Source organism: Falco rusticolus, chromosome 3 (genome assembly GCF_015220075.1).
Source record: "Falco rusticolus isolate bFalRus1 chromosome 3, bFalRus1.pri, whole genome shotgun sequence".
Classification (NCBI taxonomy): domain Eukaryota; kingdom Metazoa; phylum Chordata; class Aves; order Falconiformes; family Falconidae; genus Falco; species Falco rusticolus.
Window position 1 is genome coordinate 20,352,214 of NC_051189.1, and position 27,542 is coordinate 20,379,755.

Genomic DNA, 27,542 nt, shown 5'->3' on the forward strand with positions numbered 1-27,542 from the left:
ACATCATCAACACCACCCCCACAGCATAAAAGAAACACCTGTGGGGTCCCGGATAGCAAGAGTAAGCTGCAAAGCTAAAAAAGATGACCGGGTGTGTTAACTGCCTTAAAGAAGCAGGCTGTAAAAAAAAGGCTGTTTGTTTTAAAGCCAACTAACTAAAAATTTATGTCAGCTTCAAGGCAGCGCTTTTTGCTTGCTGTGTAAGGAGAGCTAAGCACCACATGCAGGCCGGCAGGGCCCCACGTGCAGCCCAGGCTGGCCTCCAAGGCCGCGCCACGCACACCGGGCCGAACGCCGTCCCCAGGCAGGGGCCGACCACGCAGCACCACCGGGCAGCGTACCCCACCACCCCCCCCCCCGGTCAGGCACACGGCACGCAGGCTGTCCGGCCCGCCGGCCTGCGGTCCCGGCCAAGGCCCCGTCGCTAGATCCCTGACAGGCCGCGCCGCCGCTGGAGAGCGCAGCGATCAGGCCAGGCCAGCGACCGGCCGCGGCCCCGGCACCCCCGCGCTGCTACAGCGACGGCGCGCCCGAGCCGCACCCCCTTCCGCCAGAACGGCGCCGCGCAGGCGCAGTCGGCCCCGCCCCGCCTTGGCCCCGCCCCTTCACGGAGCGCGGTTACTCATCCGACCGTTCGTCACCCCCTTTGCTCCGCCCCTTCCCCCCGGCGCGGCAGGAGCGGGAGCATGCGCAGCCGGCCGGGTCCGGCGGGGCTCCCGCCTCCTGGCGGCCCGAGGCGCAGGCGCGGCGGGCGGCGGCGCAAAGCGGCGGGGGAAGGAGGGGGCAGTTTAACAGTAAACATCCTGCCGATTTGAACGGCTGGTTTGGGCGGCAGGAAGGGCTGCGGCCGCCATCTTGTTTGTTTGAGTGAGCGGCTCGGCTGGGAGGAGCACAGCGGCTACCGAGCCCGGTCTCGCCAGCCGCCGCAGCAGCCTGCCCCCGCAGCGGACCAGGGTAAGGAGCGGCTGCAGCCGCGCTTGCTCCCGCCGGCCGCTGCCGCCGCCCGAAGGGGCACGGTGGGGCCGGCCGCAGCTTGGCTCTCGGGGCGCTGCCGGCCTACTCCGGCGTGGCTGCCGGCCCGCTGCGGCTGGGCACGGACGCGCCGGCTCTTCGGCCGGGCTCTGCCGGCGCGGGCGGTAGGAGAGGGTAGGCCGGCCTGGCGGCCTGGTGCGCGGCGCTCCCCGGGAGGGACAAGACAGCGGGGCCGCGGCCGAGGCGCCAGGGCGCAGGGCCGGGTGGCTGGGGGGCCGGGGCCGGGCTGGCGGCGGCCCGGGCAGAGCCCCGGGGCAGCGCGGCGTGGGGCCGGGGGTGCGCGCTGCGGGCGGTTTGCGAGCCCAGAGCGGTGACAGCCGCGGAGCCCGCTGACCTCCCCGCTCCCACGGGGGAGCCGGGTCACGGCGGAGCCCAGGGGACAACGTGTCGGGGTCTGGTAGCCGGAATAACCTAACAGATCCCCGCTGTGGGCTGGCAAAAGGGGCGGCGGGGCTGCTGCGGGCTGGGAGGGGAAGAGGAGCAAAGTTCCATCTGTCCGTCTTGTATTTTCAAATGTAATCTAACTTCTCACTTGAATAAAGCAGGCTTCTGAATGTTCTGGCAGTCTTCGCCGGTAGTATATGAACTATCTCTTGGTGCTGTGACTGTTGATCTGCAAATGAAAGACCCCTCTAAAAATGCATCTCTTTTGAAGAATTAAGACCTTACTCTAGCAGCTCCTGTGGACATCCATATAAATCTTGCTGTGGTTTTTAAGATTTCCCTCTGATCCTGAATGAAAAGCTTCTGTTAAATATAAAACAAGATGGTGTGCTTTTGCCAATAACAAAGGCAGTTTGGGGTCAATGTGTCTTATTGGTGTGACAGGGTTTCAGTGAATATGCCTTTTTCTTACATTTAGTCACATGAAAGAAAATACTGTAAATTTGGAGCAGTTATCATTCACATTGTGTGAACATGTGCAATAAGCATATGCTTTCATTAATCTCTTCTTCAATAAAACTTGGTACATCAAAAAATAGTGAAATAAACATCAAAGCATTACTAGGGCTAGGCTTGCATTTTATTTTGTAAAGGTTCATTTGTAAATATTTGACGTTCTGTGAAACTTGGAAACACAAAGCTCACTGGTCTGGTTTTAACTAGAGAGGAAGTAAGTGTCATGGGGGGGGGGGGGAATAAGAGGAGGAGCAAAAAGTTAGTGAGACCTGCAATAAACTCAAATTACCACACAATTCAATTAGTCTTGTCTTGCCACCAGGGTTGCTGATACCATGGGATTTCCCACAGAAATGAGACTAGTTGCCTCAGTTAATAAGTGAGTTTAACTTCTTTAAGGCAAAATGTTAAAGTTTTTTACATTTGGGCTGCTTGGGTGAAGAGTGTGGAGGAATAACTGCTGCAAAAGACAAAATAACATAAGGAATTCTATTCTCTCGTTCAACTTACCTATGTTTAAGGAGAGTGTAATACATGGTTTCTGCAAAAAAACCTATGTGTGACTGTGAACTGAAATTTTGCAAAACGTTGGGATAATCGAGATAGGGCTTAAAGTTGAAGATTCTTTTCCACTGGATGAATGGATATTCTAAATCTGTGGGTAAAGGCAGGACACCTGCTGAGGTTTAGGTATGAAAATGGAGTTGGGGAGTGGGGGGAATTGAACAGTGTTCATAGAATTCAGTAATCTCAAACCGTACAATAATTCTGAGTGATCTACCTTTTGAATCTGTAACTTTAGTGGGGCACTGGTTCTAGCAATTAGGTGTGTAGTGTATTGTAATTGAAGAAAAGTGAATGCAGTTTCTGTAAAGAAGTGGTATGTTTTCAGCAATTATAGACCTGGTAGTGCAACCTCAGATGTCAAATTTCAGAAAAAAATGTTGATGGGAAAACCACGACCTGCAGACAAGTGGAAAATAGTGTATGCATTTATCAAAAGTATGTCAAGTTGAACTAGTTCAATTTCATCTTTTCAGTAATTTATTTTGTGGACATATGAAATTGAGGTGACTTGTCACTGAACTTCAGTAAAGCTTCAAGTACCACAAAGGAATATATTAAAATTTAGAAAAATGCAGATTGACCAGAGAATTATAAAGGTGGTTGAAGGAAGGAGATGAAATGAGGTAGTGCTGAAAAGAGCCATTGAGCTGTAAGGAGTTATTAGTGGAGTTTGTGAAAACTGGCCCTGTGATGAATTATTTTTTTTTCATTGGCACCAGGTGTTCAGTGTGCTAATGAAACCTGCTGGTGACACATTAGTGCCTGCCTGCACGAGGAAAGTTTTAGATACGTGAGAAGGACTGTATAGTGAAGGATTATGAGTTAAAGTAGAAGAACTCAAAGTACTATTGCAGAGTCAGGGTAATTGTTCTGGACTTCTGAAGTCTGTCAGGGCCAGCTCAGACTGCAGCAGCTGCACAGGGTGAGCTCACCCTTCCCCACATCACCCAGGGCTGGCTTGGCTTAGCAAAACAGAAACGGGGACAGCACAGGAAGAAAGTGTGTGGGAAGGGGGAACCAACCAGCAGAGAGGTTGAAGGATAGCATAAGAACAAATTAATTAAAATGACTGATTAGTTTTTAAACTGTAGTATGGGAGTTGTCTGCTGAGCAGTGGATGATTTTGGTTCAGGAGTAGCCTTACAACAGGAACAAAAGTATCTGCCAATAAAACAAATAGAAGACTGAGCTTAACCTGTGAACTTGCATGTGTATACATAACCTGACCTAGCAGAGTAACAGGCAAGTGGATTTAATAGGCTAGAGTGAACCATGATCAAATTGAAATAAAGCGAATTTTATATCTTGTCAACTGTTAGTTCATTAAGCTTCTTTCTGAATGTCTTGAAGGATGAAACTCAAGCTATGTCAGAGTGCTTTTCAGAGGTTAGAGAGTTAGCCATTCTAAGATGCAGAAGGATTTTAAGACTTAATATTTGTGAATTGATGGTTAAGCTAAAGTTCATAGGTAGCATGTACCCGAATTTCTTGTTGCTTCTTTGGAGAGATTGGTTACCAGATACTCATACGAGAGAATGAAACAGACTGGTTCTGGATCAGACTCTGTGTACTATCTCTATTGTATTAGTTTCCTTCATGTGTTCGGTTACTTTGTGTATAGAATTACAGCTTTTTTTTACACTTTATAGAAAGAAAAATACCAAAACCAAGATTATGCAGCTGTCGAGGACCAATTTTGGCAGAAGAACCTGAGGACAATTCTGGCACATTGAAGTAAATTCTAAGTTAATTAAAATCCAATTTAAAGTTTTGTAAAAGCACAATTTGGCAAGATCAGGTTTTGGTCCCACCTTGCCTTGTGTGAGTACATATTACTTTTGTCTCGGAGCAGTGCAAGCAAGACAGAAAAATGAGTAAGTTCTTAGAACAAATGTTTAAGGTCCTGGTTCCTATCCAGTCAATTTCAGAAATTAACAGTTACATTTCACCGTACAAGCCTTTCAAGAGCCATCAGCTACTCTTTCTTTTGAGGATTCTTATGAGTTGCTTTTGCAGCCAACAACATATGTTTTACACGTCTGCATGAGCTCTGCCACTCCAAGAAACTCCTAGTTCCTTTAACATTGATCCCAATCTCAAATTATGCCAGAAAATCTATTTCTTCTCCTTTTATGCCACTGCATCAGCATGCTGCCCTATGAATTAAAGATCAGACAAAAAGCCTGGAATAAGGAAAAGAATGATCAGAAAAGAAGGAAAATAATCTGGAGAAAGTGAGAGCAACCATTGGGGCCTGCTTTGGGCAATTGTGCTGATGATCTAAACAACAGTAGCTGAACTGCTGCAGCTCAACTTTGTACCATTGCTGGTAACCCAGGTATTACCGTACAAAGCAGAGCACCTCCTGGAATCTGGAAGTGACACATTGTGACCAGAAATTAGTGCTTCAAGGAATGAAGTTTTTGTTAATAATGGCTCAGCTTAAAACACACTTTAAAACTCTTTGTAGTCTGATTTTTCACTGTTTATTTCCATGTATTTCACTGTGGCAAGGCTTCATTAATGGATGAAGAGAAACAGATGACCTCTGTTAGAGGCTAGTTATTTTTCATTCATATTCACTCCAGAAGTTTTCAGTACCCTGCACATGTAGTATAATCTCTTTAGTCTTACAAGCAAGTTATAGGTTTGATCCATAACTCCAGTATTGAGTGGTAGTCAAACCTAGAAAAAAGCACAAGTAACCTCTTACTGTTTCTGTGCCTTCCCTTGGTGCAGTGGTTTTCAGCCTCTGTTCTTTGATTTAATTGCTAACAAAGTATATGTTTTGAAACCCATTGTCTTATATTAAGTCACCTTATGGGGAGTACTTGGATTGTCTGTTATTTAAGACAGACATTCATAGTGTGTGTGTTTACAAAAAAAAACCAAAACAAACCAAAACCAAAATGAAAAAGTTCTGAAATCATTAACCTCGGTGTGATCCTGACACCTTAGTTTTTTAGTTTTTTTGGGAACCTTGCTTCCTCTTAGATATCTTGGATAGCTGTTTGTCTTACACTTGCATGCTGTCTGGGGTTTAAAGTGGTAAGTTGTTTGTCAGAGTTGTCCAGATAGTATGTTTCCATGTTTAACAGGAAATCTATTTTCAGGGTTACAGTTAACTGTATGTCTGAAGTTCTGTGAAGCGTGTGCCACATATTTTAATTATTGTAAAACATTGCTGAATAATTGTGCCAAACTCCATGAATCAAAGTAGGATCTTTTGCAACAGTTGTTGGAAGTTCTTAGCAGAGTAATACAAGTGGTTTTGCTAACAGTATGTTTGTGTTTTCCCTTGTTCCTCATATGAAGCAGTACTTTACAGGCCTGCTGTTACCAAAGCACTCCACAGTTGTGGTAGCAACTCAAGATAGCAAAATGCTGTGCTGTGAAGTTATGTCTCTGCATATACAGAAATACTGAAGTCTTTGAAGAAGCACAAGGGATTGAATTGTCTGCTGACCTTTGAGACAGTGTGATGTCTTTAAAAAAATACTGGGGAGGGGGGAGTAGAATACCTTCCTTTAGATAACGTATTGATTAAGGGGACTTCCAAAATTGTTTTGTAGTGCTTCCTGGAAAAGCTTGCTCATGTCCATCTTTGTGCAGTGCTGTCCTTAGCCCCCACACAATCTCAACAAATAAAAATGTCATGTTTTAGCTTTTATGATTAACATTTTGTTAATCTGCAGCTTTGTTATGACTCAAAGCTATTGGCTTCACTCCTAAGAGTAGTTTTAATCCTTTTAATCCCTATCCACTGTGTTAACTTGAGCTGAAGCTGAACGTGGCCTTTATTTCCCTTAAATCCTCTCCCCTGTGTTCGTTCTTGGTTATGAACAGAATCAGTGGCTAGTCTGTCATTAAGACAGATAAGCTTGATAATCAGTTCTCTTCTCCAAACAACTGTGTTCTCTAATGCAGCTGAAATTCAAAGCTTTCATCATCTTGCATGTTGAACAGTACCAATGAGTGGATAAGAGTATGGAATATGGTACCACTATGATGATAATTTTCCCTATCCTTTATATTCCTTCAAATCCCATTTATTAAAATCAAATAATAAGTTCAAAAAAACTAAGGAAAAAAAAGAATATTGGCCTTTACTTTTAGAGATCTATCCCTAGATCGACAGTTTTTCATTCGTTATCCAGGTATCTAGAGGTCAAGTGCTTCCACTGAACCAGTAATACCAGTGCTGCTTTTGCCCCTATACTTATTTTTCTAACAGTCGCAATTGTGCTCCTCCTTTTCTTCTTTTTATGAAGCATACTCTATAAATATCAATGGATGTGCCCTAGCTGCTTTGAAACTTGTTTTACCTACAAGTAAATTGATATGGTTTAGGAATTGGCTTCCTGAGAACCTGTCTCTGGCTATCATGTTTACCAATGCTTTGTGTTTCGCCGTCTTCCCTGTTTGCTTATAAGTTGGGTTGGCATGCATTTAGGAAACACTGGGTTTTTTTATGGCTAGAAACTGATGCTGCTCACACTGGCTCTGCCCAGGTTAAGCTGCCCTGCTTTTACTATTGGGTTGCTGTGCTTCCTCTGGCAGTTTTTCTATAGGCACAGAGGATGTAAAAACTGAAAAGCACTTGTTGCATCTCTCCTGTTCTCCTCTCATTTCTTTTTCCCTAGTTACATATATCGCTGAAGAAAAAGCTGTTTGTGGAGAATCTTACACCTGTTAAAAGCAAATTTTGTTTTTTCAAACTTGTAGTTGAGCTGAATCTTATGTTTACCTCATACATGAAATTGGCATGTTTAGATCATAAGATACATTGTTCTGCTTCCCCATGGTTTGATGTGTTGACATCTTATCAGCCCCGTGAGAAAGTTAGATAAATAGATAAAAGGAAATCTGTTTTTCTGGTAAAGGAGAAAGAAGAAAATTAAATCTTCAGGAAGTTTGGAATAATGCGGTCTATTTTCTTACCATTTTTATCAACACTTAAAAATTTTTATCAACATAAAAAAATATGAAGCATTACTAAGAGATTATGAAATGGAGAGCAGTCTGTTCAGAAATGAAGATGTAATTGAACTTTCTGTTTAAGAAAACAGGGTGATGTCCAAAAAGTTTAGGACTATGTCTTTTATAATGCTAAATGTTTTACTGAAACAGTGTAGAATATATACTGGTATAGTAGTAGCTACTGAATTAAGAGCAGAAAGAAATGGAAGTGGTAGAAAACTACCATGGACTGAAAACTGAGACACATTTGTTTACGTTATATGAGTTTGGTATCATTACCATGAAGTTTAATATAGTCAGGATTTTTTTCTTGTGGGATGGTAGAGTGTTTTTAAACTATGTAAATGGTCATTGGTTGATGTTCTTCCTGCTTTGTATTTCCTCTGCAATAAATATATATGCTATTACATGGCCACTTCAGAGTGTTGGCTTCTTAAAAATTTTAAACAGTCTGACCTTATTAATTGAAAAGCAAACATGTGCTTTGCCTACTGTGGGTAAGGGATGTGTTTACAAGGATGTTCCTCATAACAAAAATTCTAGGAAAAAAATAAATGGCTTTCTCTTTACAGGTTTGCACTTTGTTTTAGACATCTGGGACCATGTTCTATGCCCACTTTGTCCTGAGCAAACGTGGGCCGCTAGCCAAAATCTGGCTGGCGGCCCACTGGGATAAGAAGCTAACCAAAGCGCACGTTTTTGAATGTAATCTGGAGAGCAGCGTGGAGAGTATCATTTCACCAAAGGTATCTATTTTACACTGATGGAAAGTTACTTTGTAATGAAGAGAAATTGTGTGTACAGGTGGTAGTTGCTATTTGGGTTGCTGAAACAAAATTCTTAATGTTGCTGTTCTAAGGGGTGGAAGGGTCTGTTCACATGTGAAGTACTCTGTTGCTGTTGACTCTTACTCTGAAGAGTATTTTCTTGTCAGTTTTGTAACGCTGAAATATCATGCAACTGAATTACTAAATGGTTTACTTCCTATAAATGAAGGACTTGTATCTTGATGTACCATGCATTGTTAGAAGCAAATGTCTGGAAGAGAGGAAGGCCCAGGTTTTCTAAGTAGGAACCTCAAAAGGCCTTATGATGACAACTTCAGTGCTGTTACTGGGAGCTGTAGAAATAATGCGTAAGATACTCTTGTTATGCTCGTGACCTAAGCTCAGCCTGTTTCTGCTAAGCTACAGCAAAAAGATCTGAAGTATCGTGGTAGCTTGTGATGTTACTGGTTACAGGAGGATCATTTTCGATATAATAAAAACACTGCGCTGTAGTATAAAAGCCTTGCTTTTGAAGCTTTTAGTTTCTGGTTTTCTGGGAAGCAAATAGACAGCCACAAAACTGAAAGAACATAACACTTCTGTATGGCTGTCATGAAACCAGAGGAAATTTTGAGAAACTTGGGTTTTTAAACGTTGTTTTTCCATCTACTTCTCATGAAAATGAGATTTTTTATTTAAGAACTAGTGGACTGATATGGTTGTGACTTTTGTCACTTAAAAGGTTTCTGAATGTCTTATAAGAAAAATAACTATTTGAAAAAAGTATAAACAAAAAATGTGTAGTAGAATCACAGTGATATTTACTATTCCAGAAAAGTTATTTGCTTCAGTGTCAGCTCTGGAAGCATTTAGAAAGAAAATGATGGTGTTCATGGACTTGCTAATGAGCTGCAGCATTCTTTTAGAAAAAGGAGAGATTGATAGCCACTCTTTCATATATTTGTAACATTATTTGTAACATTTGTAACATTAGAAAGACATAGTATATAATAAAATTTTTGAGTTCTTTTAAGGTTTAATGGTAAACCCTGTATGGCTTAATCTTTCTGAGAGACAGTTATTCCATGTAGCCTCCAAACCAAGTCTCATGCTCTTTCAGACTAAACTACTTAAGAAGAGTCCTCCCCTGGAATTTTTTTTATTAGTTGTCTATTCCCACAGCAGATGCTCAATTACATAGCAAAGCCAGTGAGGTTAACAAGGAAAGGAATTTAAACTTGTTTTAATGTGGCAGTGTTGTTTATGGACACTCCACATCTTCCACTGTTTCTCTCTGATTTTCTCCTGAACTGTAGGACAGATGGTGGAGAAGTAACAAAGAACAGTTTTTAACAATATTTTACTTAACAAAGTTGTAATAAATGACTGTCCAAATTTTTTTATTTTTCACTTTTTTCCACATTTAAAGTAACAAAGATGTCAGAAGATGATGTGGTAAAATGGGTTTGGTCTTGTCATGTGGTTTTTAGGTTTTTTAACTAGACAGAGCAGTGTTTGGGAATTCCTGGAGTGAGCTGCTACTAATTTACTGATATTTGCAGGTCATACATAAATATTATGTAGAGCGTTGTTTTGAACTGTATACTTTGCATCCTTTATGTCTTCAGTTTTCTGCTAATTTTTATACTTGTTTTAGATATTTGATGTTACTGAAAAACTTATACAAAGCTGACTGAAATTTCATTAAAGGGAAAAAAATAGGCTACATCTAATTCACTGATTGTTCCATTTGTTTATAGGTGAAGATGGCACTTCGAACCTCAGGACATCTCTTACTAGGTGTTGTTAGAATCTACCACAGGAAAGCAAAATACCTTCTTGCAGACTGTAATGAGGCTTTCATTAAGATTAAGATGGCTTTTCGTCCAGGTATCTGTCTTTAAGCACTCTCTGAAAAGTTACATAGTTACATAATGATATTTATTAAGAAGGTGTATAGTTCTACCTTCTTATTTCTGCAGAAGAATTACATAAAGTTACGCAGGTTTATAGGAGAAGTTATTTTCTTTGGCCCAGCTTCAGGCTGGCTATGTGACTGAGTTGTATGCTGGAAAACAACTTCTAATTGAATTCTGAATGAAAACATTTCTTATTCAGTGCTGATTCTGTAAAATCTCAATTATTGTTTTGGCTGTTGGTGGTGTATGATATTAAATGGAAATATGCTGTGTGTTTTTTACCTTCTGTCACAAGTCTGAAAAGGGCCAGTTACATTTACTGAATAGAAGCACAGAAGGGAGCTTTTTCTCATCAAGGGTAAAGTTTGCTTTGCCATGAGTTACGAAAAAGTATAAAGTAAGCTGGGTTTTTTTACCACTTTCACATTCTAGTTTCTGGAAATAATGTGAACTGTATGTGCACAGCAAAGATATTTTCCCATTTTATGTGTGACACTCAACTTCCCTCTGTGTTGTTGCTTACTCTTAAGATTTTTTCCATGAACATAGGGAGCCATATTAATAACCGAGATTACTTTCCATCCAGCAATTACTTGGCTTACACACAGTTGATAGTTTTCTTTAATTCTGGCCTGGGAGGCTTATTTCCCGCTGGAGTGTGGCTGTGGCAGTGATGCTGCTGGATGCTCACAGCTGCTGAATCATATTCTACCTTTTTAAGTTTATGAGTGTAATAGATTTAAAAGCTGAACTTAATGAAGACTTCCTTTGAAAGGCAACTCTTGAAACCCAGTTGCAACAGTAAATTTGAGAAAAGTTAAGGTAGGTAATGCCTTTATCTTCACTTCCTGATCTTCATGTCATGATTCAGGCTTTGAACTTTATGTAGCTTTCAGTGGCAATTTATTGACTTGCCAGTTTTTTGTTTACTATTGCATTTAACTGCCTCAGGTGATGAGAACACATAAATTTGTCTAATTTCACAAGGCAATCCTCTGTTTTCCCAGTTTTCTCACTCCCAACAGAGCACATGCAGAAGGTGAAATGCCTTAAAACAAGTTCTACAAAAAGCATTATGCTGACCTGAAACAAACTGAGAACAAAGACAGGGGCCTCAGCTTACTAGCTTTGTGGCTTAGGCATTGTCTTGATCCTTTCTGCTCTGAGAATCATTTACATGTTTTATTTTAAGCAGCCAACAGGTTAAAATATTGGATAGCCCTGAAAGAATGGACTAGGTTTCTTCATTACTAGCCAAGTACCAAGATGAGTAAACTGCAGACTCGTGCTGGTTCCTGGTCTCTCCAGACAGTGGCTCTTTGAGTATCCATTGCAGAGGGGAACACAGTGGGCAGAGTGTTTCTGGAGTATCTGTACCTCAGAATTGCCCGTGTTGTGTGGGTCAGAAGACAGAACATAGAGCTCAAGTCTTCTGCAAGTTACAGAAGGAATTGAACCTGCATTTCCCATGCACTTTCAAGTGTCCTGACCTCTGAACCTTTGCATAGGAGAGAGGCACCAACTGCTGGCTCAGTTTTTATGTGATGCCTAATCTGATAGTCATGCTCTGAGAATGCCCACTGAATACCAGATTAAGCATCTCAGGATGATACAAAAAGGTATGTACGTGGTTTAGTTAATCCAGCTCTTTTAAATGCAGAAGCCTAAGAGTTTGTGCGGCCCGAGTACAGTCAGTACTGTGCTGGGACTTTCAGAGCTAATTGAACTGACTAAATGACCAGTTGCAAAGTAGTGGTGCCACTTCTTTACCCAAAACCAGGCTACTTTGTGGCCACTGGTTTACCCAAACCAAAATGTAGGACTAAACTGGCTTATCTGGAGCATCATGATAGAATGATTATGTAGCAGGTACCTGCGGAGTGTTGTGATGACATACAGTGCGTGTGTTAGCACAATGTAGAGCTGTGCAGCTATGCAAACATTATGAAGTGATTTGAGACTTCCACAGTTACATGAAATAGTACAAGGGCTTGAGGGTCTATTTTGAATTTAGACTGAATCTCAATACTAACATTATCTAAGGTTTCTTCATAGGTGTCTAGCATCTGTTCAATTCAGCATTTTAAAGACTCTGCTGGTGCAGGGGGAACAATGCTGAAGGCACAGGGAAAAATGCTGTCCTTGTAAGGAATGGGAACTCATGTCTGACTGTTCTTCTCTGCAGGGGTTGTCGATTTGCCTGAGGAAAACAGAGAGGCTGCTTACAATGCTATTACCTTACCTGAGGAATTTCATGATTTTGACCAACCACTTCCTGATCTAGAGTAAGTTTGGTTTGGTTGGGTTTTTTTTATTTCCATGTAAATGATGCTTGTTTTTAGTTGAGGAGAAGCTGTTTCTAAACAGCAAACTCATAGATGAATTAAAAAAAAAAAAGTCTTTAGGCAGCTTGTATTCTTAAGTCTTTTAATATACCAAGCAAATATGCAATCATCTTTGTATTGAATTTAAGTTCATAGTAGTATGTAATTTTAACCAAAGTTAAAGATGCCCTTACAGAAGCTTTTGAAAAGCTCAAGGTAGTTGTTATCGTTTTAATTTTTCTTCTATGCAAGGCAGTCTATATCACATGTTCGCAGGTTAGGCAAGATTAGTTGCATAGAAGTGTCCTTGTTGACCTTCTGTAGTGGCAGGTACAATTCTTCAAACTTTTTAATACTACTGGGTTACTTGTTTACTTGTTATTATGTTTACAACTTGAATAGTTCTTGGTCTTTAAAGAATTGATGTTACCCTTTTGGATTATTCATAATGGAATTTCTGTGATACAGTTTGCTTTACTGAGTGTTCTATTTGGTTTATTTTTTGAATTAGAGTATATACTAATCTGAAACTTCGTAAAAATTTTGTACTCAAAGAAGCATACCGTAACAGGCCACAAAGAGTCTTAACTTGATACTGTTACTAAATACGGAATCACAGAATGGTTTGGGTTTGAAGCAACCTTAAAGATCACCTAGTTCCAACACCTTTGCTGTGGGCAGGGGCACCTTCCAATAGACCAGGTTGCTCAGAGCCCCATCCAGCCTGGCCTTGAACACTTCCAGGGATGGGGCATCCACAGCTGCTCTGGGCAACCTGTGCCAGTGCCTCACCATTCTCACAGTAAAGAATATCTATGTTTCCCAGAAGCTTACACAATTTGGATGATAGGTTTTAACCGTGAATGGTCTTACTGTATTTTGTATTCACCATCAGCTTTTTCATAAATTGATGTGTATAGTGTACTTTTTAGGAACCAATTTCACATTTATCTAAGCAGGCTTTATCTGTTGTTAATTTTTTTTAATGGAGATTTTTTTTAATAATTGCCTTCTGTTTGTTTAAGTGATATTGATGTGGCCCAGCAGTTCAGTTTGAACCAGAGTAGAGTGGAAGAAATTACAATGAGAGAAGAAGTAGGCAACATCAGTATCCTCCAGGATAATGACTTTGGTAAAAAAAATCTTGTGTATTATTATGTGTTGCTAAGCTAGTTTGGTAACTGTAAAGTTATGGTTTTGCAATTACTACAGAATTCCCACTAAATACAAAACAAATTAGATCAAACATGCTGTGTCTCCATACATTTAGTTTTTAGTTTGTACATTACAGTTTTACCAAAACAACGGTCCTCTAAGCTTCAGCAAGCTTCTAGCTGCCTATATAAAGCTGAAGAATATTCAGTCAGGTTAATTAGTGAAATACTATGTCAATTATTGTATTCACACCATGTTCTGAAAATTTAAGTCAGCCATGCTTTAATCGTAGGCTTGTTTTCAGTCAAACTGTTAGATTTCTAAAGCTGAAGCAGTCAGTGGTGACTAGTTCACATCTTTCCAGTATCTTGTCAATAACAGTGTTCTAAGATCTGAATCAAAGCCCAAAGACAGTTGTATTTGAATATCTAGTTTCCAGAGTATAATAATGTAATCTGTAATTTAGTAACCTTTTTCAAAGGATAATCTAGGTATTGGTGGTGTTGATTTGGTATTGATTTGCTCTCTGTACATGAAGGCCAGTCTCAAGGCATATTTCCTTGATTTCAGTGCAGCTAAAATTTAGTAGTAGGATCTTGCTAAAATCAATTCAAATAAGTATAATAAAATGCTTTGAAGAGGAGATGGTTATTTTTATAATGGTTTGAACTGTATTTTCACCATGAAGTTTGGTCTTACATTTGGGCTTTTGTTGATTGATTAGCTAGGTCTCTTGCATCTTGGTTCTGCAGGGTTTATCGCTGTGAAATCATATTCTTGCAGGTGACTTTGGGATGGATGATCGTGAGATGATGAGAGAAGGTAGTGCATTTGAGGATGACATGCTAGTGAGCACCAGTGCTTCCAATCTCTTACTGGAACCTGAACAGAGCACCAGTCACCTCAATGAGAAGTCTAATCACCTGGAATATGAAGACCAATACAAAGATGATAATTTTGGAGAAGGAAATGATGGTGGAATATTGGGTATGTTTGAGAAATTTGGGTTTTCTTTGTCCTACCTTCTGCCTCAATAACTAGTTCTTGGGAAGACAGGTTTCTTCTTTTGTTGCCAGCATCTCTCTCTTAAGTTACGCTTTCAGCAATGGAATTCTGATTTATGAGTGCTATAGCAACACAGATGATGTGTAGCATGTTAAGCATTGGCATATTTCAAGTGAAGTAAAATTAAATCATCCAGAGCCTTTTCCATTTTATATGTAATGTTCTTTAAGAAAAATCAACATGCAACTCTTCTTGTTCTTTGACTCCTTCCAAGGGTTTAATTAATATGTTGAGAATTTCATTGAGTGCTTCTCTGTGAGGTACTCGAAACCTAGTAAGATCAAGTATGTGTCAAGTGTATTGCAATTAAGGTTATCTGTAAGCTCAAAATTTGAGCCAAAATGCGCCTTGGAAAAGCACTGCTGATTGCTTTTGTGTCAGCATTGAAAATATAGGTTTCCCTAACCTTTGCATTATCTTTATCTGAGTTGTCATAAATTTGTACATCTTCATAAATTCATCTATGCTTGTTTCATGCAAAACTGATTCTTTTATGTGGTTCTTTCAGATGACAAACTTCTCAGCAATAATGATGGTGGTATTTTTGATGACCCACCTGCACTCTCCGAAAGTGGAGTAATGATGCCAGAGCAACCTCCCCACGATGATATGGATGATGATGATAATGTATCAAGTGAGTATGATCTAGGGCTAGATCTAGAATTACTTGTTTTCAGCTAATTTAATTGAGATTCTAATTCCTTAAAAGCACGTTGAGCTCCAAAGTATGAAATATGGTAAACCACTTTAAGGTGTGGAGGAGGGGATGGGAAGGGTAGCACAGTTTCGTAATGTTTTGACATAGCATGTGGTACTTTTTCTTAATTGGCAGTGGGTGGACCAGACAGCCCAGACTCGGTAGATCCAGTTGAACCGTTACCAACTATGACTGATCAGACAACGCTTGTTCCCAATGAAGAGGAAGCTTTTGCTCTGGAGCCTATTGACATAACAGGTGAGTAGGCTATTTGGGAGTATTTTACTTAAGTCATCAGAGACCACCTTAGCTTGTTGGAGTGGAAATGAGTATCTAGCCCTGCTGCTGACTCTACTTCTCAGCTGGAAGAGAAACCAAGGACCAAGTGCTGAATTCCTTTTATTCTAACTGTAGCTTTCCAGTACTTTCCAGGTAGATCTCTTACATTAATGGTCCCGAAGGATACTAGTTTGTAGTTTCTGCAGTTAGTATGTATAGCAGCATGATACTGTAGCTTTTGATAAACATGCTAGTTAAAAATAAGGGTTGGAATAGACCATATCATGTCTTAAATTCTAATACAGTATCTAGTGCAGTACAGTTCTTGATACACTATGTTTGATGGCCAGGAGTGACAGTTTATGTGGAGATGAGTGCTCCTCTAGAGATTCATAGCTTTAATGAACAACTGAATTCAGGAGATGCATCTTTAAGTTCTGCCAAATAGTGAAATTCCTTGTCTTTTTCTTTCATGCAAGACACTTTATTATTTTAACTGGTACTGTATTTGGCTCGTTCTAAACAGATCCCTGCTTTATTTCAAAAAACAACAACCTGAGATCTGTAAAAAATGTAGTTTGTCCTGTGTTTTCAGACTGACCTCCAGGCCCTGACTTACTGCTCGGCCAATTAAAAAGCCCTAGCGCTGCCCTCTGGTGGCAAGCTGGCAACTGAGGTCCTAGCTGATCATCTGGGACCAGCAAAGACTGCGTTTGCCAGAGTTTCAGGGTCTGCTGCAGAGGGCCAACCTGTAAGCAATTTACAGTAAAGTCATTCTAGAGCAGAATGAGAGGTACAGGTAAGATAACCAGCCGCATTAACACTGCCAAAGCTCAGATAGGGATTAGGGGGAAAAACTTGATGTGGTATTTTGACTCTTGTCAGAGGGACCTTACATCTCTCAGGGGTTTGCAGCTGAAAAACACCAGTCTGGCAAGCAAGCCATGAGGGAGGGAGGTGTGTGCAGCTGAGGACATTGAGGCTTAGGTAAATTCAGTAGAACTACAAGAATACATAAGAAGAACTTGTAGGTTATGGGACAGCGTTCATAGTGTTTGACCTTTCATAGTGCTTATGGCTTTTCATTCTTTCTCCCAAAGCTAACGTTGCCTTAGATTCTTGAGGCAGCTTCATACATGGGCAAGTAAGACCTATAAAGAAGCTGCAGGATTCTTCTACAGTGTGATACCTGTTTGAGCTAACATTCTTTACTTGCTAAAAATCTCAACAGTCAAGGAAACCAAAGCAAAGAGGAAGAGAAAGCTGATTGTGGACAGTGTGAAAGAACTGGATAGCAAGACTATTCGAGCTCAATTAAGTGACTACTCTGATATTGTTACTACTTTGGACTTGGCACCTCCTACTAAGAAACTGATGATGTGGAAAGAAACTGGTGGAGTTGAAAAGCTTTTCTCTCTGCCTGCACAGCCTTTGTGGAATAACAGGCTACTGAAGGTAATGTTTTTGTGCAGGTTCATTTCTAAATGGACTATATTCAGGATTGTGCCTCCTATATAGTAAACCTCAGCATATGAATAATAAATATTTTAAGCATTGGTGTTATCGGTTACAGAAATAAATGATTTTTTAAAAAATGTTACTACTGTTGGAGAGGAGCTTAAAAACTGGGAAAGGAAGATGGCCTGTAATTACTTAATCTGAAATTAAATTAAGGACACTGAGAACTACAATAGTGAATAATGTAACTTTTCCCCTGTAGCTCTTTACTCGTTGTCTTACACCTCTGGTACCAGAAGACCTAAGAAAGAGGAGGAAAGGTGGAGAAGCTGACAACCTTGATGAGTTCCTTAAAGATTTTGAAAACCCAGAGGTTCCCAGAGAGGAGCAGCAACAACAGCAGCAACAGCAGCAACGAGATGTTATTGGTTTGTGTCTTGTCAAAGATGCTCTGCTTTTCCTCAGCTTATTTTTCTCTTTTGTTTGTGCTTTATATTAAGTCACTAAAGATTATGAATGAAGCAAAGGGCTTTGTAATGGTTATTTAGCTTGCTATACAGTTTATGACTTAAAACAGCTTTTTTTTCCTGGAAGTAGAAGACACTTAGAGGTTCAGTTTGATCCAGTGGATTAAGTGGGTATTGGATCCGGTTGTATACACATCTGTACCAGTTTTCTTTAAGTCACTGCAAAATCTATGCAGGCTGTTAAGAGTGCTTAATTCAAAATTAAGAGCAGATTTGACTTAGTAATGGAATTTGAAAATGTACCAAAGTAATTAAAACTGGGTTTGTTCTGGAATATAGATGAACCTATTCTGGAAGAACCAAGTCGTTTACAAGAGTCGATGATGGAAGGCAGCAGAACCAACCTGGATGAATCTGTTATGCCACCTCCACCACCTCAGACAGGTGTTAAACGCAAACTGCAGCAAGTAGAACCAGAGCCAGTGTTACCTGTGAGTAAGATTTTGTTTGCGGGTTTTTTTGTTTTGGGAATGAGAGATGGGTAGTGTCTTTTGAGCAGGAAGTGACGCCGATCTGAGGCACTAGCTTTCTGTGGTATGAGATACGCTGGAGTAATGTCAGAGTCTTTGTCCCTGTGTAACCTTTATGGTGTTTTTCTTAAGTGGAAAGCTTACGGAAACATTGAAAATGCAGGTAGGATAAAGAAATAACACTGTTTCCTCCTCAAAAGAAGTTTTCAAGAAGTGTATTGCTTACAAAGTTATCAAGTTCTCCTGCTTGGCAAGTGTGTAAGGACAGCTTTCGCTGACAAAGGAAGGATTGTGCTAGCTGCACAAACTTGCTTTTTAAGATAGTTCTAGTGTTCCAGGGTTAAGGGTTCAAAATAAAACTTTGGTCTTCAGGAAGGATTTCCTAGTTGAGTTATGAGTGGACTTGGAAACCAGCTCACCTCTACCTCTTCTGTAAAAGCCGTGATGCAGCGTGAAAGGAAACCGTATTTTTGAAGGGGAGAGGAAATGGGCAAAATGAAAAGTGTATTATTTTTGTGAATGCTTACCTGGTGAGAACAGTCCTGGTTTATGCTTTCTCGTATTTATGCATTTTTTTAACGCCACTTCTCAGATGTTTCTTGGCTAACAGGTTGTTTGCTGTAGAATGAGACTGTTAGAAGGGTGGCAGCTGGTGCTCCTCTTGGCCATGTCATTTGGTGAAACTAGCATTGACAGACTGTGCTGAAGTCAATGCTGTTGATGTGTGTTGGGAATTCTTTGATCACACCAGCCAGATCAGGCCTCTAGCAACATCCTTGTAGCGATACCTGCTGTATGACTCTAAACCAGAAATTACTTTGAGCTTTTTTAGGGTGTGTGTATAAACAGTTCCAGGTGTCAGGGTAACTTTACTGGTAGACACTTAACTGTGTATAGATGCAGGGGGAGAATACTATATATTGATTTTATTAAAAATGATTACATAAATCCTGTTAAACTGCTTTTCTGGGTTTTCCTTTTTATATAAATATCATCTGAGTGATACTTGAACACCAAAGTCACTCATACATTTTTTTGAAGCTTTACAAAGTACCTACATTTTAATTCCTTCGTGTTTGTATTGCAAAGAACATAATTTTGATATTTTGAAGATGTCTTGTTCCAGTGAGTTAAAGTGTGTTCATATAGCACAGCATCTGGTTATGTGGGATTTTAAAGTTGCATGTGTGGATCCAAGAAATGAGATCAGTTGTTAGGATGGTGGACTAAGTGGAGCTGTTGGAAAACCTTTTTCCTTTATAGTCGTATTTGTAATTTCTGGTTTGAGTAGAATCTAAAGGATTAAAAATAGATGTATGGACAGCAAAACAAAACACATTGCTTTTCATTTTTCAAAAATTAAAAATTCTGGCAAGTGGCTAAGATTTAGAGGCTTAGATTTTGTGAAACTGATTTGTAGCATTAGTGTTACTGTAAAAGCACTGATAAAATTACGCTGTTGGTTTAACTGTATTGTGTACTCTTAAAGCATCAACCATCACAACAGCTGGAAATACCACCTGTAGAAATGCCTCCAGAGGAGCCTCAAAACATTTGCCAGCTAATACCAGAGCTAGAACTTCTGCCAGAAAAAGAGAAGGAGAAAGAAAAGGAGAAAGAGGAAGAGGAAGAAGAGGAGGTAAGAACTCTATGTAGAAATGGTTTATGTGTTCCCCAGCACTATTTGACTGTAGATTCATTAAATGGCATATGAAAAAAATATTCGGTCCTTACTTGGGAAAGTAGAACCTTTGGAAATGTAGATTGTAAAATAACAAGTTAATATTAATTATATTATTGCATTTAATAATGTAATGTATTATATATGTACATAATTATAATAAATAGTATAAATACATTCTGCTTTGAATTAGAGAGTTCTCCTGTTCTTACACGTGGTTGGATCAAACCACTATATATTTATGCCTTATACAAGAAGGTTTCACCTTCATTTTATGGTTCCATTTTAAATAGCTCATGCCACTTAATAGGAGTATATTCTGGTAAGAAAACCATCCATGTCCTAAAATATGATAAGTTGTTTCTTAGCTACGATATTTAATATTCTGGGGATATAAAATCAAACTTCATTGATTCTTTTTATTTTATACCCAAAATGCATAGTCATTGGGTTTTTTAAAACACTTATTGCTGGAAAAAGTGTATCTGGACATGTGAAGTACGGGTTTTCTGCACTGTTTGAGGTTCTTGAGTTAAGACCGGAAACAAAGCAGATATTGCTTGCATGTGTCTCTTTTGTGGTCATTTTTAAAAATTGCTGATATGAAATAAGTTCTTATTTCAAAAGCCGTATGTAACACATCTTCCATAAACATTGCTCTGTGTAGGTGAACGCCCCATAGGACATGGGGAGCTGAGTTGCTACAGCCAGCCTTTGCGGCTTTTAGCATCAACCTGTTTTCCTTTTCAATGGTTCTGTTCCCGTAGTGAAATGAGAACACGGCTGTGTTTATCAGTGTTTACGAAATAAAAGCATTGTTGAGCCCGTGGTCAGTACTAGCAATCCAGGATTAAACTGAAGTGTCTCTTCTCATTCAGCTGTCGTGACTGAACTTCTTTGTTTTACTAATCGTCAGCACAGCATTTTGAGGTATAATCATAGCAGTAGGCAACCTTACTATGGTGCATCAGCTTACATGTGTATCTTCCTCTGTCCCATTTCCTCCTTTCCCAGATGTGTCTTGTGACTCAAGTTGTCCAAACCTGGCTTGATGAAAAGAAAAAATTCTAGTGATATCTAGAAATAACTTTTTAATTTCATGACTCAGTGGATGAAAATATTATTTTGTAAATGCGTGAATTTTGGCTGCTTGCAGGAAGAAGACGGCACAGGGGGTGATCAGGATCAAGAAGAAAGGAGATGGAACAAGAGGACTCAACAAATGCTTCATGGACTTCAGGTACATGTGATGATTTCCTTTCTCTTAAAGTAGCTTGTGAGTGTGCTCACCAACACTTTTGACCTGAGTTAAATGGTTAAGAAAGAGTTTTCATTGCAGTAGATGTTACGGACTTAAAATACCAGTTGTGTCTTGGAGAAGAAGAAAAAATATGCTTGTGATTGATTAAATCATAATATAATTGTCATTTTTTCCCAAAGAACGTCTCAAGGTGATTTTTTTTTCACCTAATATGTTTATCAACCTTTGTGTCCACACTTGGATGTGCAAGTACGACTCAGAGAAATTCAAATTTTAAAATAATTGGGTTTTATTGTGTTTTTAATGAAACCTTAGCACCTCTGACTTTGTGCTCTGTGACCCTAGGCAAACCCCATCGAGGTCTAGGGATAAAACCATTTTACAGGATGTTTACTCCTGGCTAGGCTAGTTTGAAAACTTCCATGCTATGATAAGCTGAATCAATAACTGCAGGAATCTGACCTTGGCTGAAGGTTGTTCAGCATTACTTTTGAGTATGTGGCTGCAGTCTGCAGACAGATAATCTTTGTAGGATGGGTTCTTGCTTGCTAGAACTGAAGAGCTTTTTTCTGATAATTGAACACCCCTAGTATACACTTGAACTTAAGCGTAAACTGCTGTTTGCGTTTAGGTCTTTCTATATGTTCTTGGACTACCTTGCCTTTCAGTCTAGTTTGTGGTTCTGTCCTGGTTTCGGCTGGGATAGAGTTAATTTTCTTCTTGGTAACTGGTACAGTGCTGTATTTTGGATTTGGTATGAGAATAATGTTGATAACACACTGATGTGTTAATTGTGGCTAAGTAGTGCTTAACTCTAAATCAAGGACTTTTCAGTTCCCCATGCTCTGCCCGCGAGGAGGTGCACAAGAAGGTTGGGGGGAGCAGAGCCAGGACAGTTGACCCGAACTAGCCAAAGGGATATCCCACACCGTAGAACGCCATGCTCAGTATATAAACTGGGGGGACTTGTCTGGGGCTGCCAGTTGCTGCTGGGGGACTTGGCTGGGCATCGGTCAGTGGGTGGTGAGCAACTGGATTGGGCATCGCTTGGGTGTTGGGAGGTTTTTTTTTTCCCCTTTGGGTTTTATTCCTCTTTTTATCTCCTTAACAACAACTATTGTAATGAAATGTTTTATTTCAGTTATTAAATTGTTCTTATTTCAACCCATGAGTTTTACCTTTTTCCCATTCTCTCCCTTATCCACTGCAGGAGGGAGGGGGGAGTGAGCGAGCAGCTGCTTGGTACTTAGTTGTTGGTTGGGTTTAAATCACAACAGGTTCCTACCTACCCCTTTGTTCCCTGAAACATTTTGGCAATTCCTGAGATTCTCCTGTCACTGAAGTGTTTCGGTTCCATCTCTCTAGGCTGTTTTTGTTTGCCAAAGTTGTCCTCACTTTTTTATGAAATTGATAGGCTCCATCTTTGCTGATAAAAGCTCATTGTCGTTACTGTATCTCTGACCTTCCAGTATAGTGGATTGCCAGGCGGTGGGTGTGTGTGCTGCTGAGTTTTCAGTAACCTGACATTTAGCAGTATTTTGTATTCTATTAAGTTTCTCTAAAGTATAATCTAATCAAGCAAAAGCTTTACACTTCTGGACAATGTTACTAGAGTTATACTGTAAGAATTACTTGCTTACATCTCTAAACAGTGAAACCTTAATTTTAAACTCCTAAATAGCCTTTATGACACTTAAATACACTTGCACGTAGTTCAGATTACGTTGTAAACTAGTATGATTTAAGTTAGTTCTTTTGCAGACCTGCAAGAATTCTGCTAGTTTAAAAGTGAGATTGTTTTAAACTGTTGTTGCAGTTTAACCTTGGTAATCAGCTCAGCCCCACACAGCTGCTTGCTCACTACCCCTGGGTGGAATGGCAGAAAGAATCAGAAGAGTAAAAGCAAGAAAACTCATGGGTTGAGATAAGGACAGTTTGATAAGTAAAGCAAAAGCCATGTGCTCAAGCAAAGCAAAATAAGGAATTCATTCATTGCTTCCCAGCAGCAGGCAAACATTTAGCCATTTCTAGGAAAGCAGGACTTGGGTACATGTAATGGTTACTTGGGAAGAGAAATACCCCGAATGCACACACACCCCCTCTTTCTTTCCCTCAGCTTTTATTGCTGAGCATGATGTCATATGGTATGGAATATTCCTTTGGTCAGTTGGGGTCAGCTGTCCTGGCTGACAACTTGTCCCCTCCCAACTTGTGTACCCCCCAGCCTGCTTGCTCCAAAACAAAAACATTTTTTCCTGTCCAAAACATAGAACTGTATGAGCTGCTGTTAAGAATCAACTGTCCCAGCCCAAATCAGTACAACTGTTGCTTAAAAGTTATTTTTAAAGTATACAGATGTTTAGTTGGTAATGTTTTCCTTGCTGAATGTTTCATCACAATTTCTGAAAAGAACTTCAGAGTTCTCTTTGGACCATGTCTAAGTTTTGGGGGTTTTTTTTCCAATTCTTTCTTCCATGTGCCCAAAGGAGCATCACACTGGATGGCTGAAACATTAAGTCAATAATGAGATTTGAACTTAAGATCTGTTTAATATAATTTTGTTTGGCCAGCCTCATATCTTTTCATCTAGTAGGTATTCCAGAGCAGACGGTTCTGTTTTAAATTGAAGACGTCAGTTGTTGTTCTAGCCAGCAAACAGATGTATTTTCCTGATATTTCTTTTTTTTATATTCTGGCCAAGACTTTGAAAAAATGTAAGCGATTTTTGGTACTTAGTTTCAGACAAACGGAAGAGTTTTAGAAATAAAAAGGCTCTCATCTTGAGAAAATTATGCATCTTTTAAAGAACCTTAGCTCTTGAAATTTTGTTTTAAACAAAAGATCATGATTATTTTTGGAATTATTTTTTTTTGAGAAATAAACCAGGTTTGGTTTTTTTAATTCCTGTTTAAAAATAGTTGTCCTGTAGTCAAAAAAGAGTGGCTAGCTACTGGTGCAGAAATAAAGTCTTGTGCTATACTACGGTGTTTCTGAAATAAGTTAAAGACTGATATTTTTCACACATCTCTGGGAAGCCTACTTGGTTGCATTTAGATAAGATCCTTATAGAAATTTTGATGTACATACTGTAATGTCCCCGTGCAACGTAGAGTCCTTCCCAATCCCTCAGTGCCCTTGGGGTGACAACAAACAGAATTCTTGTTGGTATGTAGTTCTCTAATTTGTGGTATCAATGTTTGTGTTTTTCAGAGAGCTCTCGCTAAAACTGGAGCAGAATCTATCAGTTTGCTTGAGCTGTGCAGAAATACAAATAGAAAACAAGCAGCTGCAAAATTCTACAGTTTCCTGGTACTTAAAAAGCAGCAAGCTATAGAGCTGACACAGGAGGAGCCTTACAGTGACATCATTGCAACACCTGGTCCCAGATTTCATATTATTTGAATGGTTAGATACAGCAGAGCTAGTGTTTGTTTCACTAGTGCGTACGTGTATTGCCCCATCTGTAGGGCCCACAAGACCATTGCAGAAAGTTTAGATTTTATTGTCTGTATAAAGTCCTTGGTTTTCTTTTGGGGTTATTTTGGTTTTTGTATTTTCCACTTTCCACTTAAATTTTTAGTGAAACTGCTGGGGTGGGTGGCTTGAGTTCCAACTGCAGAAACCAGACAGCTCAAGGACCCAGGTAAAGATTGTTTTAACAGCTCAGAGCAATGTGTGCAATATTGGTGCATGTAATGTTGAGTATCAATGAAAACGTCTTACGATAATTTGCCTAGTTGATGCAATAGTGATATTTTTAACCTATACAGGTAAAACCTGAACGGCCAACCTTTTGTCTGATTAAAAACTTTGCCAAACTCGTCTAAGATGTTCGGTCTGCTTCTCATAGTAGTGGGTTTTTTTCCCCTTCTCTAGATCTTTGTGCATACCGTGGGTCTCTTAAAGCTGCCAATATGAAAGGTAGTGCCTGATATGTCAGCTTGCTTTGTCACTGCATTTTTGCAGTCAGATTTTTGTAGCCCTTGATGCTAAGGGGAAACGGGTGTCTGTGGAAAGCACTTCCTCTACGTGATACTGTTGCATACATGAAAGGACAGAACACGTGTTAAGCATTTTAGACGAAACATTCCTTTTCACTTATCACCTCATTATGGTCCACTACTGATAATGGCTAATTACTGTTAATAAGCGTCAAATAAAGACTCTAGTAATTTCATTTAAACCTTTTAAGATATCAAAGTGCTTTAGGTTTGTTAGAGCTGTATATAAACTCCAGACTTTTTAAAACAGACTTCTAGATTGTAAATTATCTGATTTTTATTAAGCAGGCATATGAAGATAAGATTAAGAGAAGCTGGACAGATTACCTTTGTAAAGATGCTAAATTCAGATACCACCTGTACCGAATGGGCAACAAACTTGAATAAACAGTACAAACGGGCACAGTTCCACTTAATTGTGTAGTGTTTTAATGGCTCTTTGGATATATTTATGGTTTTCGTATCAGTTTTTCCAATAATGCACACTCCTGTGTTCAAAACATTTTCTCAGTTTTGTAAAAAAGTCCCACTTGATTTTACTTACAAAGAATGAAGCTTTACTGTTAGACTAGGTAGCACCAGAAATCATGTGAATATGTTGATTATGGAAACCTGTCTCAACTTTTTTTTAGGGCAAAATTATTCACACTGAAGGTTCTGGTTTTAATGTTGGCACTTTTGTGAAATAATTTTGGGACTCTGAAATTTAAGTGTATACTCAACTGTAAAATTATGTGAATGTTTAAAAAAAATCGGAGACTACATGATGACCATGTTTTAATAATCCTTGAAAAACTTAATTGTATAAAGTTACTGCAGCTTTATTTTCAACATGATGTGCCTGTAAAACCATGATTTTCCCCTTTGTAAAAAGAGACATTGTAGATAACTTGAATGTTTAATTATAGAAAAGGTCATTAGTTTCTTGTTACACATTTTTAGTCTGTTTTTGTTGCTTTTCAAGGTTAATATTCTTGAAAATAGTTGATGCTGTTATGTATAACTTTTCTAATAAAAGTTGTGTTATAAGCTGTTACGGTACTAGTTAGGTGTCTTGTTTAAATACCTTTTATTTTTGCAGTAGGGACCTGGTTTTTACAGGTTGGTTGTTGGTTTGGGTATTAGGAGTGGAAGTGTAACGACTTAGGTCTTTGAGAGATTTAAAGCTTGAATATGTAAATGGATTGCTTGCCATTAGGAAGGAGAGTTATTTTACTGGCCCTACTGTGGTTTTGTTCAAGCGTTCTATGCTAGGAATGTCTGTGTGGAAAATAAGGGGAGACGGTCTATAAAATGGGATTCATCTCCATGCCAGTCCCTTCTGAATGCCGGAACGTACCCAGCTGGAATTCTTTTAGCTCTGCTGTTCCCTTGCTTCTAGAATTCCTTTTCCGTGTGGGTATGTCGGTGCTTCTGAAGCTATGTGTTCCTGGTAGATCCAGACATTTGGATCCAAGCCTACAGAAGCAGTGAATCTCCTAGGGAGTCAGGCGGGGTACCTGCAGAGCTGCTGCAGAGTCCGGGGTAATGAATTCTGTTTGACGTGGGCTGTCTCTGGAAGCTGAAGAACCAGCCTGGATCCAATAAACTGCCTTAATCTGGGCTCCACACAGAAGTGCCAGTGCTGCTTTTGAGCCACCTGTGGAAGCAAGCCGGGCTGATTCTGTTTGTGCTGTAAGTCTCGTGGGATGCAGGCTGGCCTGTGTTGTGCCGGCCTGAGCGTGTGTGTGTGCATACAACGTGCCTGCCAAGAAGAAAGGACTTGGTTTTTTCATTCCTTTGGGAGGAGAGAAGTATGGGAACTCAGGTACTCAGGCTACCTGGAAGGTAGCTTTTCTGCCTTTTTCCTCTTACATCAATAATTACGACGTTTTTATCATCAGTTTTGCTCTTTGTTCCACCACTGTGGTCGGTGCTTATGATGAGTTGATTTTGCACAGATGTTTATGCCCGATGACAGTAAATGTCACCTGAGGTGATGAATGCCAGCGCTGCTTTATAACGTACAGTATTTGTTACTGGTTTTGTACGTGGCCTGCGAGCAGTACTGACAGACCTGGTGTGTGTTGGAGAGTAGGCTGATCAGCTGAGTGAGGTCTAAGGAACGGTGATGGAGAAAGCGTTTGTGCTCTACGTTTCTCCGATATCTGCAAGAAGTGTATTCTTTATTCTGTTGTGCAGACAGGTGGTGAGATGCAGAAAGGCTGTCTTGTGCAGCATTTACTGTTTTCCCTATGACTGCTGTTCTGTACAAAGATATTAGAGTACTTAAAGTATAGCATCTGCATCTTATTATAGTTCCTCTTCAAATAAACATCTGAGTGGTTTTAAAGGAATTAACTGTAAGCGTTCAGTTAGTTTTTACTAGATAAGAAGCCATTTTCCTAGCAGTTCAGTGAGACACCATTTACTTGTCAGAAACGAGTCTTCTTGTGAGGGATTTAATTTGATGGATAACA

The 27,542-nt window shown here is 39.8% G+C and overlaps 1 protein-coding gene across 4 annotated transcripts; it reads left to right on the plus strand.

Annotated features, from left to right (window-relative positions):
* Window positions 1-786: 786 nt before the first annotated feature.
* On the plus strand, window positions 787-26,119 carry RAD21 (RAD21 cohesin complex component). Of its 4 annotated transcripts, XM_037379404.1 has the most exons (15): window positions 787-954; window positions 4,149-4,233; window positions 8,052-8,225; window positions 10,007-10,136; window positions 12,351-12,450; window positions 13,515-13,621; window positions 14,428-14,631; window positions 15,218-15,343; window positions 15,542-15,664; window positions 16,917-17,140; window positions 17,406-17,571; window positions 17,950-18,101; window positions 19,630-19,779; window positions 20,978-21,061; window positions 24,293-26,119. In XM_037379404.1, the coding sequence occupies exons 3-15, from the start codon at window positions 8,082-8,084 to the stop codon at window positions 24,482-24,484; spliced, it is 1,902 nt and encodes a 633-aa protein (XP_037235301.1). In that variant the 5' UTR covers window positions 787-954; window positions 4,149-4,233; window positions 8,052-8,081; the 3' UTR covers window positions 24,485-26,119. The 4 variants fall into 4 exon arrangements, with proteins under 4 accessions (XP_037235301.1, XP_037235300.1, XP_037235302.1 ...); XM_037379403.1 differs by lacking the exon at window positions 4,149-4,233; XM_037379405.1 differs by lacking the exons at window positions 787-954; window positions 4,149-4,233 and adding an exon at window positions 4,276-4,373.
* The last annotated feature ends 1,423 nt before the right edge of the window (window positions 26,120-27,542 follow it).

Coding starts and splice junctions, on each gene's coding strand:
- RAD21 (XM_037379404.1), top strand. CDS start 8,082: ATGTTCTATGCCCACTTTGTCCTGAGCAAACGTGGGCCGCTAGCCAAA. Junction 13,622..14,427: donor CCTCCAGGATAATGACTTTG/GTAAAAAAAATC, acceptor ATATTCTTGCAG/GTGACTTTGGGATGGATGAT. Junction 17,141..17,405: donor GGAATAACAGGCTACTGAAG/GTAATGTTTTTG, acceptor TTTCCCCTGTAG/CTCTTTACTCGTTGTCTTAC.